General features: G+C 36.0%; 2 protein-coding genes across 5 annotated transcripts; one reads left to right on the forward strand and one right to left on the reverse strand.

Moving 5' to 3' along the window:
• Nucleotides 1–1,111: 1,111 nt before the first annotated feature.
• Nucleotides 1,112–9,690, reverse strand: prpf18 (PRP18 pre-mRNA processing factor 18 homolog (yeast)). Of its 2 annotated transcripts, XM_008411345.3 has the most exons (11): nucleotides 9,543–9,690; nucleotides 8,617–8,694; nucleotides 8,240–8,266; nucleotides 6,619–6,720; nucleotides 6,413–6,526; nucleotides 6,112–6,258; nucleotides 5,874–5,942; nucleotides 5,010–5,150; nucleotides 4,838–4,909; nucleotides 4,605–4,760; nucleotides 1,112–1,896 (listed from the first exon to the last, which is right to left on the reverse strand). In XM_008411345.3, the coding sequence occupies exons 1-11, from the start codon at nucleotides 9,606–9,608 to the stop codon at nucleotides 1,816–1,818; spliced, it is 1,053 nt and encodes a 350-aa protein (XP_008409567.2). In that variant the 5' UTR covers nucleotides 9,609–9,690; the 3' UTR covers nucleotides 1,112–1,815. The 2 variants fall into 2 exon arrangements, with proteins under 2 accessions (XP_008409567.2, XP_008409568.2); XM_008411346.3 differs by lacking the exon at nucleotides 8,240–8,266.
• A 632-nt stretch (nucleotides 9,691–10,322) lies between these two features.
• On the forward strand, nucleotides 10,323–17,301 carry bend7 (BEN domain containing 7). Of its 3 annotated transcripts, none has more exons than XM_008411343.3 (10): nucleotides 10,327–10,831; nucleotides 11,389–11,475; nucleotides 12,178–12,522; nucleotides 13,331–13,447; nucleotides 13,517–13,851; nucleotides 14,132–14,239; nucleotides 14,837–14,954; nucleotides 15,034–15,095; nucleotides 16,173–16,271; nucleotides 16,648–17,301. In XM_008411343.3, exons 1-10 carry the CDS (start codon nucleotides 10,768–10,770, stop codon nucleotides 16,852–16,854), a joined length of 1,542 nt encoding a protein of 513 aa, XP_008409565.2. In that variant the 5' UTR covers nucleotides 10,327–10,767; the 3' UTR covers nucleotides 16,855–17,301. The 3 variants fall into 3 exon arrangements, with proteins under 3 accessions (XP_017160908.2, XP_008409565.2, XP_008409566.2); XM_008411344.3 differs by having other exon boundaries at nucleotides 10,332–10,831; nucleotides 15,034–15,147; nucleotides 16,648–16,734; XM_017305419.2 differs by lacking the exon at nucleotides 16,648–17,301 and having other exon boundaries at nucleotides 10,323–10,831; nucleotides 15,034–16,265.
• Nucleotides 17,302–17,440: the final 139 nt, after the last annotated feature.

Below are 17,440 nucleotides of genomic sequence, written 5' to 3' on the forward strand. Positions count from 1 at the left end.
AAACAGTGAGCTGAGTTTCGATGATACACAAAAGCACACATTTAGAAATACTGTGTACCCATTTTTATTGCCATTATACTTCTATAAATCCCCCACTGACCTTCTATAGTTGACAGACATTCAAATTGCAGTTTGAATGTCTGGTTTTTCTTGATGTAAAAGAGTGAAACTTAAAAGCTTCCATTACCTAGTTGCATAAAGGTGCACCCCATAAACAAATATTTTGTTGAAACATCTTTCAATTCAGGTTTAACATTCATACCTGCCATCAATCTGGTTAACCCTTAATCATCTAATTATCCAAAAGTATCAGTCAGGAGAAGAGTACAAGGACATTATGTGGCATTATATACTGTATAGTAGCATCATCCACTGTCTGTTATACAAAGAAAGTGTGCAATGTACAACTTTCCCAAGATATGAAAGGCAACAAAGAGAGGCTTTATCTTCCAGTGAACTGCACTTTCAATTAGACATTTCAAGGCCTTACCTATGACATGGATAAGAGTGACACAACAGATTAGATTAGGGGGAAAAAACTAACAGAAAAAAAAAAACATTTAGCTTACTCTAAGTCAAGGCCGGGTGGGCAAAAACCTTCACAGATGAATGCACTGACCTCAGATAAGGCAGTTTATTTATGTCAAATACTTATCCACTGTGACTGCTAAAGGAAATGTGGTTCCGGCTGTAGTTTGACTTCAAGAGGAAAGGAGTTGAGAGAAGAAAAAAAATCCAACACCAGCTCCTTGTATTTGCAATGCCAGCTGTCAACCTGCCCAGATGAGCCTCTGGTTACGTGTCCAGAGCCAACAGACTGTAACTGCAATGACGTGGTCTGAGGCAGCCAAGAACATACTATCACCACAAGAAGCAGATCCCATCGCCATGGTTACGCAGAGTAATAAGGTCACCATTTGACGTTGGACGTTACTGTCTGAACTACTTAACGGGCTTTTATAAGCACGCAGTCGTAGCAAAAATTTACTTTCTGCTTACGTTATTTAATTTTTCACCGCCATCCTAAAAACTGAAAAAGATAACAGTGTTCTTTAATTATATTTACATCTTGTTAAAGTGTCAGTCATGAATTCCCAGGTAGTAGAGCAGCTTGCTGTGGAGAGTCTTTTATTGTCCCTATAGTCACATGATTCATATTGACTAAACAGACATTGGTGACTAAAAATAGTCCCATTCAGAAGCTCTGCTGCAGAGGACAAGTGAAAATCTTGGCAATTTAAAATCAAAACGTATCTCAAAAAGGAAAAATCATATTTGCAGTGAACACAAACAAAACTGTTCTCTCACTAAGAAGATGAAGTTATACACTGACTGGGTTTTGTATTTGCTCAAAATGTACACAGAGATAAACCAACAGAAAGATTCACGTTTAATAATCATTTATCTAAAAGTGTAATAAAACTTACACCACTTTTATTTAGTTTTACAAATTAACTTTTTGTGTACCACATGAAAATGTCCAAGTGAAAACATTTGTTGCACAACATTTACATACCATCTTCTCATTGTAAAAAGGAGAAAAAAAAAATGTATACAAAATAAGCACGTGTTATGTTTGGTACAATTTAAAACTGGCATAATTCTGCCTATATGTTGTTGATCTTTACTTTTCCAAATCACGTTTTAACTGATGTGTTTTCAATAAAGGTAACAATCGCAAGAAATGCACTGAAAGTTTCTCAAATATTTTCTTTATCAATTGCGAGTCGGTCAAAGCAAAAAAAGAAAGAGCTGGTGTGAAACAAACAGGAAACATGAACGGGCTCCAGTCCGGACGTCGGGCAAATTGTGATTTTAAAGTGCGTTGTACTCCACACACTTTGAGGGATCAGTTGAGAAGTGTTTCTGGCAGATAGTCATTAGCCTCTTCAGACCCTGTAAGAAAGACACAAAAATGTTGAAAAAAGAAAGACTATTTTTGGGCCATGTTAATCTTTCAGAACAAGGAACGAGCAAAGCTATGGTTACTAAGAATGCATAATCTTTATTATGTTTAAAAGAAGAGTTATTTTTTATTCTGTAAACTAAAAAATAACTAAAATAAATGTAGTAGTTAAAAACTCAATTTTAACTAAATTCAGTTTATTTATATTATACTAATCCTAACGACACCTTACAACACAAACTAAGGTAGACCGAATAAACTCAATTTCTTATATACTAATTATATCCAAATAATAGAGCAATACTGTCACGTTCAGCTTATTAAGGCAATATGATAAAAGTTTTCTAAGGGAACCCATCTGAAGGCATCGGGCAATCCCTCACCTGGAATGCAGAGATAGTGAACAGCTGAATGCATTTTATTATAAAGCCAGAAATATTTTAGATAAATCATTTCTGAGCTTAAATCATCATTCCTGATTTATTTTATATCAGTAACACTTTGGTACTGAAGCCTTGCTCCAAACAATTATCTTCTGAAGCTCAGAATTATTATCAAAAGTATTTATCTTTACCAGCCCTAAATTCAGCTTAGACTCATGATGCATTCGAGTACCGAGAAACCGAGAAGTCAAAATGATTCCGCTCAAGTATTTTTGTTTACTGGTAGCAGCAGATTGTCATCTGTCATTGAATTTCAACCACCATGTCCCAAACAAGACTTTTTTTTTAGGCTGTGATAAACATCGGAGTTATTTTAAAACTGACATTTACCAACACAATGTCGCATTGCAGTACTGCACTAAAAGAAACAAACTGAATGCTGCGCTTTGTGCGCAAAAATATCAGCAACAGATATATTGTCTTAACAGGAGTTACACCATGCTGCTCCAACATAAAGCTAACTAAGGAGATAAACAACACGTCACCTGAAACAGCTACTTACATTTTGCTATAGTTGCCCATGTTTTCATGCAGCACAATTTGTAGGGTAGATTTAAACGTTTTCCTCTCTGTTTTGAAATGTTTTACTGATCATTTGGCTCACAGCATACACTATTTTAATGATTCTCCAGGTAGTCACATGCAATCAAAGCTGAAGAATTTTGTGTCCATTTTGAGTGTCATTCTAATAGCGGAAAATGTAAATTTATAGAACTAATTAGCAAAGCAATACAATTTTCCAATTTCTGTTTACATAAATAGGTTATAATGTTTAAACCAGTAGACAACAACAGGTCTTGAGTTGAGGTTTACTCAGAATCAATCACTGTAGGACATTCCTACTAAAAACAGCTTTCTATTCATATTCAGAACTGAATAATTATAGACTTAACAAAAAAAACATTAAACAAAAATATAGATGCTGTGAGAAAGCTCTTGATCCAATAGTGCTTTAAGCCACCTTGTCTTATGAATGTCACCTTGTTTCTCTCCAGAAATATTATTATTAATATTTAGCATGTTCACTGAGGCCTGATGCCCTTGAAGAGTTTTAATGGTCTAAAATGTTGAGTGTTTCATAATCTCTCTGATTTACAGCCAGTCAGACCTCAGGGTGAACTTGCAGTAGTGTTCATGTATGTACCCGAGACTAGAACTGTCTGTAAAGTAATCAGTTTGTTCCGTGCTGTTATGAGATCTCTGTTCTTTACTTTATGCTCCCTCATGCAGAAATAGCACACATGAAGTGTTGAGAACTCGGCAACATGGGTAGGAAAAGTGGTGGAGCGGAGTTGACTGAATTCTTTAAAATGAGGAATGACTTCATGTCCGATAAAAAGAGCTGATTCATGGTTGATGTCTGGTGCTTTCTGTTTATGAAATATAATATCAATTGTCAAGAAGCAATATGTCCTCTTAAGTTAATACTTTATGCATGTAGCACAAGCTCATTAATTCAAAGGTAAAGTTCTGCGTGAGAAACTGGAATGACACAGAACAAGTATCGAACACGTGGAGCAAAAAAACAATGAAAGCCAAGGAGGCAATTAAAAAAGTATCATTACCAAGGTATTGTACAGAGTAATATGATTGGTAGACGCAATGAGAAGTTCACAATAAAGTCATGATGCTAAATGTTCCAGATAGCTTTTGTATCCATAAAATAAAAGGTGAAAAAAAAAAGATAATTTCATCATAAATCAATCACTACCAGGTGCCTTTTATAAGATTTCTGTCAAAAGTCTAATCAAAAGTGTTGTTCAAGAGCCTACAGGACCCACAGAGAGCTTTAGAGAGACGTAGAAATAGCAGGGGCTTTTTTTCCCATGAAATCAATAAAATAATCCAATCAGAAAACAACGGTCTCCATGGACACTTACTGCAAAAAAAAAAAAAAAAAAAAAAGAACATGATGCAAATGGACATTGCTTAAACTGTGCTGTAGATGATTTTGAAATATTAGGAGAACACTGACAGGTTAGATAAAGCCAAAGATAAACTTCTTGGATGTAATTGCATACACCATGTTCTGATGTTTCTGAGAACTCCATGTAAAAAGTGAAGGTGGGAATATCATGATACATGATAGTCTTACCAGCATATAGTACTGACAAACCTCAGATAAGTGTCTTGAAGCTGTCATTACTAAGACAGGTTATCTCAAAGTATATAACAACATTCTCAGAATGCATTTCTTTCTCACTCCTTTTTATTTTTTTTACCTATACCTTCATTTTGGGAATTACTTTACTCACCTGAATATATTTTCTCTGTGTTTCATCATTAAGAACATGGGCCACATGTTTAGAGAAGATCTTTTCTCGTCCAGTACGGGCATGGATACCCACCATGGTCACACCAATAGGCCAGGGAGCATTACCAATAGCCATCTGTAGGTACGCATCATTAGCCTGCAATGGAAATCGGTTGTTAAAACATGCAGTCATGCATAAACAGTAGTCAAAATAAATATGAACTGCTAACTTACCTGAACATATTCCCTCTCCAACATGAACTTAATGATGTCTGTGATCGACTCTTTGATGTCAGAAGGTAAATTCTGAAATAAACAGAAAAAAAATAAAGACAGAAAAATGATTTCATCTGTCATATAAGCTGGTAAAAGTCTGATTTTAATATTTTATTTTAAAAAGCAGTACCTTCTTCCTGAGCTTCTTGAAGAGGGGCTCAAGGTAAGACTCAGTCTGTGAATGTGTTGCACTGGCTAGCTTTCCCTGAACGCTGCGCTTCACGTGGTCCTCTCGGCTGTTCAGATCTTTGGCCCAAACACCGAGAAGAAACTGCAACACCAAGTGCAATCTGTTTGAAAACAACTCTAAACCCACTTGGACTATCACATCTATACAAGTTCTCATCAAGACGGCAACAGCAGGTAAGTTTTAACACTACATAAGCAGTAGAAAGGTTATATTCTTGGTAATGTGGCATAACACATAACACAGCTAACGTAAAACAACCGCTTAAGTTACAATTTAAATAAGATTTCTTGCATGACTATGCAAAACAAATGCAGTTTCATACAGTGGTACCGAGTGAATAAGACAAACTTCAAAATAAAATCGTGGCATTATATAACTCCAAGCAAAGCTAAGTAAAACAGGTTTAGCTGACACTCAAACTGGAAAAATTAGATGATAATAGTTATTCACTTTTATATAAATGAGCACAGAAAGATGCATTGCCTTATGTGTAAACTGTTTGATAACTTTTCTATTTAAAAGCAAAATGTGGTCTAATAATTAAGAGTGTTAATTTCATGCACATTAGTCTTGCCCCTTTTTACGGATCCAGTACTATAGCAGAGATCTTAGACAGGGATTAGGTGAGCTTTACAACATGTCCTGCAGCTGAGCCTTATCATTAAGTTAAATTGATGATTTAATTCAAATTGAATATGTATTAAGGAGGTGGATTAAGAAGATATAAGTAGCAGTGAATCAAACTGTGGAAATATTATCCAACAGCTCCCTCTAGACAAAAATGGGAGTCTTTTTTTGCCTTACCTTTAAAAATTTGGCAATGACATCCTGATCTCTACTGTCATCCCCCGTGCCCAAGGTATTCCCAAGAGCCTATGATAGAATTTGAATAATATGACACAGATATTTTAATTCTGGTTAACAAAACAACATTTCATAGTAAATAACTCATAAGTAAGAAAAACATAAGCTCATAAAATGTAATCTGAACGACAGTCACTGGAACTATTTTACTCCTCCTACACTTTCTTAAGTGTTATACCTCAAGCTCTTCTATGGTGGTGTTTTCTTCATGAACTTTCAGGTCGTGCTGAGTGTCTGGATCCCCTGACTCTGTTCCTCCAACAATCTCATTCAGGTACTGCTGGTCAATCTTGTCCATGGCAGCTTTCAGGTCATTCCTCAAACCCTGGACATTGTGAAAAAAAAAAACACATCAGAATGGTGACCAAATCTAAAATAAATGCAATACCCAGCACAGAGTGGACAGAGTAGGGTTATTTCAGAGCTTTCTAGGGCTTTGGAACAATAGCGGTGCTGCTCCCGGTTCCTAAATATTTTACCTTGTTTACTTCTGGGGTTAAGATCTCAATTTTCCGGAGTCTCTGAAAGGCGTCATAATCAGATTCTCCAAACAATCGGATTGGTTCTCCTCGCTCTCGAAGTCGTCGAATTACCTGCACAAATAGAGCAACGGACAAAATTTAAACTGCAACATGCAAAGGGAAGAGTACTGAAAGGCAGGAAATTATGCTATACTCTGACTGACCTCCTGTCGTGACAGAGTCATTGGCAGCTTCTCCTCTGTCAACTCAAGCTCCAACACTGGATTAGTTGAACTGGACGACTCGTTTTCTTCTGCTTTATCGAGCTTCAGGACAGGACGGATGAACAGACATGTGTTGATTACTGAATCACGGTGGGTAACACTAATAAATTCATCATAGGGAACGATGGTTCAACAAATGCAAAAATAAATAAATAAAATTGATTAAAAAATATGTGCAAAAAGTGTTATTATCATGTCAGCTCAAATGAAGACTCTGTCCTAGATTAATTCAGATTCACTTCGCCATATTAACCTCACACAGCCACAACAGTTCAACAGAGTACATCGCAGAGGTGTCCTTGGGGTTTTCACATCGGTCACATTACATTTGCAAACTTCAATGTATTTTAGTGCTATTTTATGTGACAGAACACCATGGGGAAACATGATGGTGGCAGCGTTATGCTTTGGAAATATTCTTCTTCCACTAGCAAGCTGGCCAGAGTTGGTGGATAGAAGGAGCAGAACAGAAATAAAACACAAAAGATTTAAGACTATGGAGGAAATTTGACCTGCAGGACCAGGGACCTAAACATAAAGCTGTGGAATGACTTGTATCAAAAGATATGAATGCATCAGAACGGAGCAGACAAGGTACAAATATACATCCCACTAATAGTGGAAACTGGCAAAAATTAATGTTCATAGAAAACAAATGCATGGTAAACTTTTGTGATTTTTATTTATGAGCATTTCTGAAACTTTAGTTCATTTTCCTTTCCGCTTGCTCTACATTTTATTGGTGTTTCACATAAAATCTAAGAAAAACACATTGGAATTTGTGGGTAATATGATGTGAAAAACCTCAGGGGATATTAAACAATTTTCAATGGATTGTTTATCAAATATTTAAATTAAAGACTTTCACTATGACAGATTTAAACATTGTTTGCACACTCAAAAGCCAAATTGAAACTAAAGCAGATTTAGTGTAAAGTGGGAAAATGAAAACTCAAAGAAGATATCAAATCATGCATTAATGCACACATGCATTGCAGCCTTTCAGATTGTGGTTTCAGGTGCACAGTCTAAAAGACCAACTATAAAATGGTAACAAGACGTTTCCCAAAAAAATACAAACTAAACGTAATTTATTGTTACATCAAAAAAACAATGAGTTTTGTGTTTTAAATTTTGGGAAAACAATTTTAAAGGGATTGCAAAAATGACAAATAATTATTTAGGCCACTTGTAGTTGGTCAAAAATTCCATCTTTTCTTAAGTAATTTGCATAATAAAAAGCAAAGCTTGACCAGATAACTGTTTGTTTTAAACCAATATTCCATATTAAAATACAAAGTCAAGCTGTGTCCCATCTAAGCTTCAATTCTTCCTTCCCTTATCTACTTTCCTTCTAACAAATAGCTTTGGGACTTTAACAATTTTAGACAAAAACTGAATGTCTTGAATTAAAACATCCAGAAAACAATTACTAATTTACAGTTTATTTTAATCCTCAGTAACCGGAGAAGATGCCAAGGAAGAGGAAGCTTTTGGGACACAGTGTTTTTATCCTTTCATCATGCATCCTGTTTGCTACTTTCACTGAGCAATCCCATACCTGGCTCTTAGGAGTCTCTGTCTGAACCTACAGGTGCAGGCAGCAGAGGTAGGTTGCAGAAAAACAACACAGTGAACACAACACTAATGCAGACCTGAACTAAAGTTCGTGGCCTTAGTTTGTTTTCTAGAGAATGTTGTAATAATAAAAATAATAATAATAACCTTTATTTAACCAGATAAAAAACCTCATTGAGAGCTAGTCTCTTTTTCAAGAGGGACCTGGTGAGATAGCAGCACTGTTTACAAGTATAAACATTTACACCAAGTAAGTAATGTAGAATTTTACAGCAATGCTCAAGACAAAATTGATAAAATTACTCAGATGTGTCAGCATGTGAGAGTAAACACTGTCAAAAAATATCCTAAAATGTTTACCTTGTATCCGCATCTCTTAAAGTACTCCTCTTTTTCCTTCCGTACGAGATCAGCCCTTTTAAAGAATTTTTTAGATTCCTGGAAAAAAGATCATTAGTTATTACTTAGAGGAGTAACCATACAGGTGAAAAGGAAAACACCCATCACAGGGTAACCCGACAGAGTCAATATAACTCAACTCATCCTTTTTATTTACATTCATAGCATGCAATTGGACAATAATTAGAAAATGTCGCCACTGCAGCAACTTTACATCAAAGAAAAAAATAAAATAAAAATGATCTACTTTACTATCACAGTTTATGCTTAGAATAACAAAAACAGACAGTAGAGTGAGACCATAATAGTGACTTTTTCAGCTCATTGAATATCATTGTGGAACATTTCTTCAACTAACTTTTTCCTTCGCCTGGGGGTGAAACAATTATTTGACAACATAAAATTGAAAAGTTGATGAAGAAACTTGATTCATGTTAAATCTTTAACTGAATACACTAACAAAAGATAACTAAAGATTTTTCAAAAACACCCATGATTGTATTTCTTTACATACAATCAGATATTATTTGCAATTGCAGCAGAGTAGCGAATATTGATAATTATGACACAAATAAAGCCTAAGCTAACGTCGTAACACCATATGTGGTTTTGATCAAACTATTTTACAGTTACAAAACAATGCTAATCATATTTTTGGTATAAGTGAATACTCGGAAACAGGTTTATGTTAAAGCGTATAGCGTTTGAATTTTTTTTAAACACGTAAGAAACCTCCTGCAGTACTGATGGGTATGTATTGCTAGATAGATCTGACATGAAAAAAAACGATCTTTCTAGAAAGAAGCTAGCTTAATTAGCGCTAGCTAACAGAAGCTAGGCTAATATTAAACTAAACTTAGAAAATACTAATATCTCCTAATACTCACATCAACAAGTTGTTTTTCCTCCAGAAGTTTCCTCTTTCTTGCTATTTCGGCTTTTAGTATATCCATTTCGTTTTTACGGAGAGCTTCTTTTTTGATATTCTTCTTCGTCTTCTTCTTCCTGTTTCGCAGAGGTTGGCAAGCAGCTTTTAGGTGCATTACCGCCACCTTCCGAAGTGGAGAACAGATGGAACTATTTTCTATCATAATAAAAACTCATCCTAGATATGGTCTCATGTTCTTCTTGATTCTATGACTTCCTAAACTGCCTCACCTTCAGTTCAGTACTATAAAAATATTAAGACTGAACAGGATCTAGACACGTTTTCTTAACTTATAACTTAGCTATTATTTTAACTTCACTGTTGCTTCATTTTACATCTAACTGTTGCATCTTTGTCTGCAATTGGCTAAATAATTTCCTTTAATTCCAATTTATGCTGGAATTCACAATAACTGAACCTCTATACATTACTCCTAAATTCTGAATACTGAATTATTTAAACCAAAATGTCATTTGTTCCCAGATTCCATTTATCCAATCTAGCTGGTTGAGTTATTTTCTAAAGATCTGTAGAGACTTTTCCTAAAAGACTTGCGGAATGGTGTGCATATTTTTTTTTTCAAATATTAAAGTTTTAGGTTGTAGTTTGACAAATTGTGAAAAGAGTACTATTACAAGGTACTGTAAAGAATAAGACTACAATTATTTACACAGACTTTAAACATGTTACAGTAAAAGCAAGAACAAATTTGTTAAAGCATAATATTTATTTATTTATCTCTCTATCTATCTATCTATTTGTGAGAGCTTTCTTTTAGTTTAAATCCCAGTCTGCACTCTGCACACTGGGAAATGTGTCACTCGACCTTCTAAATGAAACATACCATCAGGTGGCGCAAAGGGATATGCGACGAATTTTTAATATTAAAGTCATTAATGTATTTACATGGCGAAAGGGAAAGAGCAGCGTCATGCTGGGAAAGGAGATCACGTTCAACAACAGCGTTTTCGGGGTAAATTTAAGTCAAAACGGCGATAATCATCCGATGTCAAGATCCACAGCGCAGCCTGAGGAGGAAAATAATTGATTAATAAAGCACACGGACAGTGATTTTTTTTTTTTTTTTTTTTGCGCTGAGTGCGTCCTATAGGCTGGAGGCACTGATTTGGCGTTGTGGTGAGAGATTTTCCCATTGCTCGACTTTCTGAATTATTCTCTTGAAGATGGAGTTTGGGGAAAGGAAGAGGAGAAGAAAGTCGCAAAGCTTCAAACTGGTCACGGATGAAGGTAGGCTGCGAGACGCGCTCCTGTCTGGCTGTTTGTCTGGCGCCGGGTGCCAAGCACAGACCATCCGCAGACAAAAGCGATGGCCACGACATTGCAGCAGATCTGTCGATCGATTTTTGCACACATCTGACCGTGAAGATGTAACCATTAAAGCAGAAGCAAAAATAATGAAGAAAAAAAAATAAAGGGGAGGGGGGAGGCAATATGACATTTGTCTTCGTTTAAATAAATTAGCAGTAATTACGTAGACAGAGCAAGACATATGTAATCATCTGTTGCGTATTAGTATTCTGATAACTACAGCCGAAACTGCTCACTTTTTTGGCTGAGGATGGAAGTTCCAGAACACCTCGATGGAGAACTACTTTATGCTACCCACAGGTGGTGGTTCCTGCATGGGATGGGAGGAGGGAGTGTTCTGCTCCTCACACTCCATCAATCTGCAAAGCTTCGTCGACTCAATTAAGCTACAGTCACATGTTTCCCTACGTTTTTACATTATATAACTTTTTTCTTCTTCTTTTTTTTTTACCGACACTCTTTTCTGTCATATCTAGATTTCGGCTCTTCATATGGGATAAATTCAAGCTGCAGAGATGCCAATGGTGAGAATGGTGAGAGCAAGGATGCTGCCGTGCCTCAAGGTTCGGATCGTTTCAAAAATGTTTTTAGATTGTGTGGTACTTGGAAAACCTAAAAAGTATGAAATGAGATTGCATCATTTAAGTGTGAAAAAAAAGGGAGAGTAAAAAATATAAAGAAAATGACAATATGCAATTGCATCACTGCACAATTTTGCTACTTTTATTAGCTTGAGATCAGCCAGGTCAGATATTACTCATTTTTGGGTTTTGTTTTTCTATTATTATTAAAGTTATTAAAGGTTGCACTTTAATAACTAAATACATCAGGGAAAACCAGAAATTAGCATAAATCAGAAAAATCCTGATTGGTACATCTATATTTTTAGCCTCTAAATCCTTTAACAGAGTTATATTGGACCAAAAGTTATGTTTCACTAAAAATGCCAAGCAAAGAACTGACATTTTTACTCGTTAGAATATGTATGGAATTACTGACCAAAATTATTGTCATATTAAGTATATGACAATCAGAGAGTTTCCTCAATAAAAAAAAAAAAGTTTTTTCAGTGTTTCGTTGTTCCATGATTTATGAAAATATTTAACCCAAACTTGGAGAATGTTTTGTGATGAAGAAACCATTTTCTCATCAAAATAAACCAGATTATGGAACAGTATAGAATTTTGAAGTTGAACATTAGTGTGTGAAACCTTGCTGCGGCAGGTACTACAAACTATATTCACCCTCATGTCGTCTTTGTGTAGTCTGGATGGGCGGCGGAAGCATGGAAATTAAGAAACAGATCACTGGAATGATGAGGCTCCTGGGTGACAAGACTGGCAGAGGCTTTCAGCGTTTGGGTGTCGAGCAGAACAGCTCAACAAAAGAGCCCCAGGAAAGCCAACTGAACTGTATGCACTCACCTCCAGTTTTACCTGTTATGTCAGAAGACCAAAGCTGGAGCTCTCCGGAAGACCCAGAGCCTCCATCCTCATCCGAATCAACGTCGCTCCCTAATGGTCAAGCCTGCAGCCAGTACAGTACCCGCTCCAGGGGGCTCAGGACTGTCAACACCACAAAGGATTCAATAAAACCCAGTGAAACAAAAGGTTTGGTGTCAGGCGATTTCTAAAGAGGAAGGAAAAAAAAGAAAATCAATGAACATGTGATGCTTTAAAAAAATAAGCATTCAAACCCCTTTAACTTTTTTACATTCATCATCTCAATAAAACCTCAAACTTAAATGCATCTTATTATTTGTGTGTCAGAATAATGCTAAGTAATTCATAATTGTGACGTGGAAAGACAATAGCCTTTTAATGGATTTTCTTTTTTTCTTTTTTAAATAGATTAAAGTTTATAAACCGAGTCTATACTAGCACCAGCTATTGCTCCAATTGCATCTGCATGTTTTTTAAAGTCTTTATAACAATAACGCAAAAATTACAGTCAGATTAACTCTGTGTAGTATTTAGGGGACTTCTGGAGGTAGTTGTATACCAGACTGTGTCTGAATACAAGCACAGTGCAAATTATTCATTTGTTTAATTTATTTAAAAAGAAATTAAGCCATAAAGTGGTGGTATCGGGCAGTTGACCAGGGCGGCATTAGAAAGTGGTGTGCACTAACACTGTAATACTGTTATTGTTTACATTATTTATCTACCTTTCACCTCACATTTATGCACTACTTTCAAATTCCAAATCTGTGGTTGTGATGTGACAAAAGTAGAAAAGTTAAAGAGGCATGTAGAGTTTTTAAAGCAATGCAAAAGAAACAGGGACTTCAAGATCTTGTAGAAATGCAACTTATTCCCTTTTAAACGTTTGTAGTTATAGATGTGTAGAAACATACTTTGTTACGGTATGTAAGTAAGTGAACAATAACAAATGTGAGCACTCCTGACTTTCCAACAGATGAGCTCCGTCCTGCTGTGCCAGAAATCCCCTGCTGCATGTGTAACTGTAAAGGCACCTTGCAGGCGATATTGCACGAGCTTCGTGCAATGAGGAGGCTGATGCAGACTCAGAAAGGTCAGCAGAACATGTGCATATCACTGAAACTGAGGCAATGTAAACATAACGTGCTATTTCTTGTTTTAGGAACATTTGAAAGGCGGGAACACACTAAATCATCATGCCAGCCTCAGGTCAGCCTGAGTTCTTCTCCACGCCGCATCTCTCAGAAGAGAAGACCTATTTATAAGGTGACTCCACTGAGTCTCTGTGGAACCGGAAGAACGGCTCTTTTTTCTCCAGGGGGTTCGACTCTGAAAACTTCACCCCGAGAAGATGCAAAGAAAAAGAAATGTGAGAAACTCGGCTCATCTATGATCTCCTGTGACGTTTCTGAGCCGCCATCTAGGAATGATCAGATAGCAGACTCTGGCACACACAGTCCTCTTCTGAATGCACTCGGTGGACATCAGGCATTAGAGGTAATACTTGCGCTTAGCAACAGGTGATCGTCTGAGTTTGCAGTTCTAAATTTGTTGCTGTCCTTTATTTCATGCAGCCTAACATTAAAACCTCATTTTTTTTAAGCTACAGGTATAGAAAATTCATTGTAATGTTTTCTTCTGTGGAACACCATGAGGGTACTTGTTGATTTCTTAAGTTTTGTGATACTATCCCCATGTTGTTATTAAGATATTTCCGTGATATTTCAGAAATAGCTACATTCAATGCATTTATATTTTGTTGTTGACTCCATCACAGTCTGACGTTCGCCTTGCGGAGGATTATGATGTGTTTATCTCAAAGGCCCAGCTAGACTCCATTTTGGTCAACTACACACGCTCTGGCAGCCTGCTGTTTCGGAAGCTGGTATGTATCCATGGCTTTTAAGATTAACAGTAATACCTTAATATTAGCAAATGGCTTGTACTGTATTATGCCTTTTATGACTGATGACAGCCTCACACAGTAATATTTCGTTAAGTGTTTCAATCATAAAAATAACTTGCTTAACATAACTTGCCTTATTTTTCAGCAAAAAATAATGTTTCGGTTACAAAAGCTGTTTGTCAAGAGTTTTTCTGCAGAAGTTTTAACTGCTGAAATATTTTTAAAAGCAATATGTTTAGAGTAACGGTACAATTTTTAGCCAGTGACCCATGACATCCAATTTAATGAACAGATCTGTAAGGGCGAATCATCATAGAAGTAGTGGTAAGTTATTTCATAAGGACCCTGCATTTCTAGCTGACTGTTTAGGTTTAAAGATTTGTTTTTTTGTGAGCTTACACAGAACAGTGCGTAGCAGTGGCTTACATGAAAATGTACTATTAATGCACAAGATGTCATATCAACAGCCATGCTAACCATTAAATAATTAGAATAATGTAAAAAAAAAAAATTGAAAAATATAAAAATCTGCTATGATAAAATATTCGTTTCCCTTAAGCTGTACTGTGTTTTTAGGTGTGTGCCTTCTTTGACGATGCTACTTTGGCTAATTCTCTGCCAAATGGTAAAAGGAAGCGAGGGCTCAACGACAACCGTAAGGGCTTGGACCAGAACATTGTGGGTGCTATTAAAGGTGAAGGACAAATACATACAAAAGGAGTTACTATAAAAAGCACAATATGTTTCTACATTTTTGTGTAATTTGTGTCCAGTGTTTACAGAAAAATACTGCACTGAACACAGAATAGAGAAGTTGCCTGGACCACGAGACTGGGTACAGATCCTCCAAGATCAGATCAAACTTGCCAGAAGAAGGCTGAAACGAGGTTTTCTGTCATTAATCTTGTTTTTGGAATGCAAAATAAACGGCAAATGGCCTGTACTTGTAGAGCACTGGATCAAATCCGGAGGACTCCAAAGCGCTTTAAGCTACATTCAGTCACCCATTCAGAAAGCATGACAAAGTATTTGCCCTCATTTTCTTCTTTCAGGTAGACAGAGTATTTCCAAATAAGAGTGCTTAATAAAAAAAGCTTACAAAAGCAGAGAAAGAAACATAGAGAGAAAAATTTGAAAGGAACTGGTAGCATGGGAGTACAGCAGAATTTTCTGTACAAAATTAAAGAAACACATGGGACTGAATCTGCTGGAGAGGTGGTTAGTGACATGGGAACTGAATTAATTAACCAATAAATAACTGGAGACTTAGTGAGAGAAAAATCCCAAAATAATAATGCCTCAAAATCTAAATTATAATCCTAACACAAAGACCAATGAATCGCAACAGTTTATGGTCATTATGTGTCATCACTTTTGAAGAAAAAATTGCAAAAGCCTCAATTTGGTTATTTTGCGGTATTCAGATGTGAACTTGCTTCTGTACTTGGTATCACTGTACTGCTGCATAAATGCGTGTCTGCTACAGCAGATTCAAGATTTTCTGGTAGACCAGTGAATTCATTACCACAAGTCATCCAGATCGATCAAGACAGTTTAACTTTCATAGGGCCACTACAAATTTTGACTGTCAGTTTGATTTTATTTTCTGTAACGCTGTTAGTTTTACACCAACTCTTACAGAACCAAATCCTTTCCATTGTCTCAGCAGTCTACAGATCATCAAGATGTTTCTGGAAAGCGTGATCATCTGAAACATTTCAGTAGACAAAAAGGCAAAAATCAGAAGTATAGTCAAAGTCAAATAGTTTTTCATTGTACTGTTCACTAAACAAAAATTTGTATTTATGTACTGAAATTATATTTCGGTAATACTTCAAGAAAAATATTTATGGCACACTCCCAATATTCAAGTGAAGGCAAAGTATAATCGCTTTTGTTCTTGTCTCATCAGATGCTGCAGATGCTGAGGAAAACTCAAATGAACAATCTACAAGTACTAACCTCACATGAATCTGCCCACAACTGGCTTTCACACACACATTTACAGCAGGTGATGATGTCACTGATTTCATCTATTTTGTACCTGTAAATGTTGTTACAATTACATAATTTGTTTGCTCAGACACATTATGAGCAAGCTACAGCCTTAACTTGATCTCGTTTACTGTCATAACACATCCACAAATTACTATGCCTGGTCTCCTTCGTTAACTCACAAGTCTTTGCTTTGTTCCTTCTGTGACATTTGACATTTTCATGCAGCTTTCTAAAATGTCAGCTAATTATATTCCCAATATGCACAACTTTCCCTCTATATTGTACCCTTAGCTTTCCTAGTTTCAGAACTGCTGCTCATGGTTACGCAGATTTCTTTTTCAGAAATAATATAAAGCATATTGATTTGTTTTTTTGTCTTTTTTCTACAGGGTTTCATTTTTAACAGGTTTGAAAGTGATGAGCAGAAATTGTTAAACACGACTGATTTCATCAGCTGCCACTATTGCCTGGCAGCAGATAAGTTTATCTTTAATATTTCTCTGGCTTTATTCATTTGTCACCCTCTGTCTTTCCTTTATATCAGTGATCAACAATTTGAACTGCACAACAAAAAGGTCGCAGAGTGGTCAAATTAATTATCAGCTATCAATAAATCACACATTGTACTGTAGATATGTGCCTGCTGGAGTTTACATCAGGGTACAGACTAAACCACCAGGATCTGGGAGACTGAGTCATTATACAGAAGAGGTAAAGAAAACTGGAAAATGACCTGCAGTTAAAAATGAAAAACACTTTCATCTGCTTTTATGATGGTACTAAAAGGGATAAGACCTGAAAAATACAAAGTATGTATAAAATATTATACATTTATTGTCCAGAGAGTATATCTTTTAAAATGTTCTCTATTGTGAATTGTGCCTTTTAAGTGACCAATACTTCAGTGGGTGTAATGTGCAGTGCATCATCCACCTTGTTTGGAAAACATAGTAATTAAATGTGATGTATTTTTAGTAAATTTTTGGAATTGAAAATAGACTGATGGGGCTTTATCTGAATAAATGAATAAAGATGTCAAGGTCCGTCTATGTTTTTTATTATTACTGAAACCTTAACAAATGGTTATCAAAGCATATGTTTTCAATATTGTCAAAACATAAGTAGTTTTCCTTTAAATAGATTTCACTCTACATAAGACAGTTACCACTGTATCCACCAATA

The sequence above is a fragment of the Poecilia reticulata genome, chromosome 6, assembly GCF_904066995.2.
Source record: "Poecilia reticulata chromosome 6, P_reticulata-male-v2, whole genome shotgun sequence".
Lineage (NCBI taxonomy): Eukaryota > Metazoa > Chordata > Actinopteri > Cyprinodontiformes > Poeciliidae > Poecilia > Poecilia reticulata.

Bases quoted from the DNA above. Each gene is read 5' to 3' on its own strand.
- prpf18 (XM_008411345.3), bottom strand. From the start codon at position 9,608: ATGGATATACTAAAAGCCGAAATAGCAAGAAAGAGGAAACTTCTGGAG. The intron at 6,259-6,412 runs GTAAAATATTTA...CACAATGTCCAG, and splicing joins TAACCCCAGAAGTAAACAAG to GGTTTGAGGAATGACCTGAA. The intron at 4,910-5,009 runs GTACTGCTTTTT...TGTTTATTTCAG, and splicing joins TCAAGAAGCTCAGGAAGAAG to AATTTACCTTCTGACATCAA.
- bend7 (XM_008411343.3), top strand. From the start codon at position 10,768: ATGGAGTTTGGGGAAAGGAAGAGGAGAAGAAAGTCGCAAAGCTTCAAA. The intron at 10,832-11,388 runs GTAGGCTGCGAG...TGTCATATCTAG, and splicing joins CAAACTGGTCACGGATGAAG to ATTTCGGCTCTTCATATGGG. The intron at 14,240-14,836 runs GTATGTATCCAT...CTGTGTTTTTAG, and splicing joins GCCTGCTGTTTCGGAAGCTG to GTGTGTGCCTTCTTTGACGA.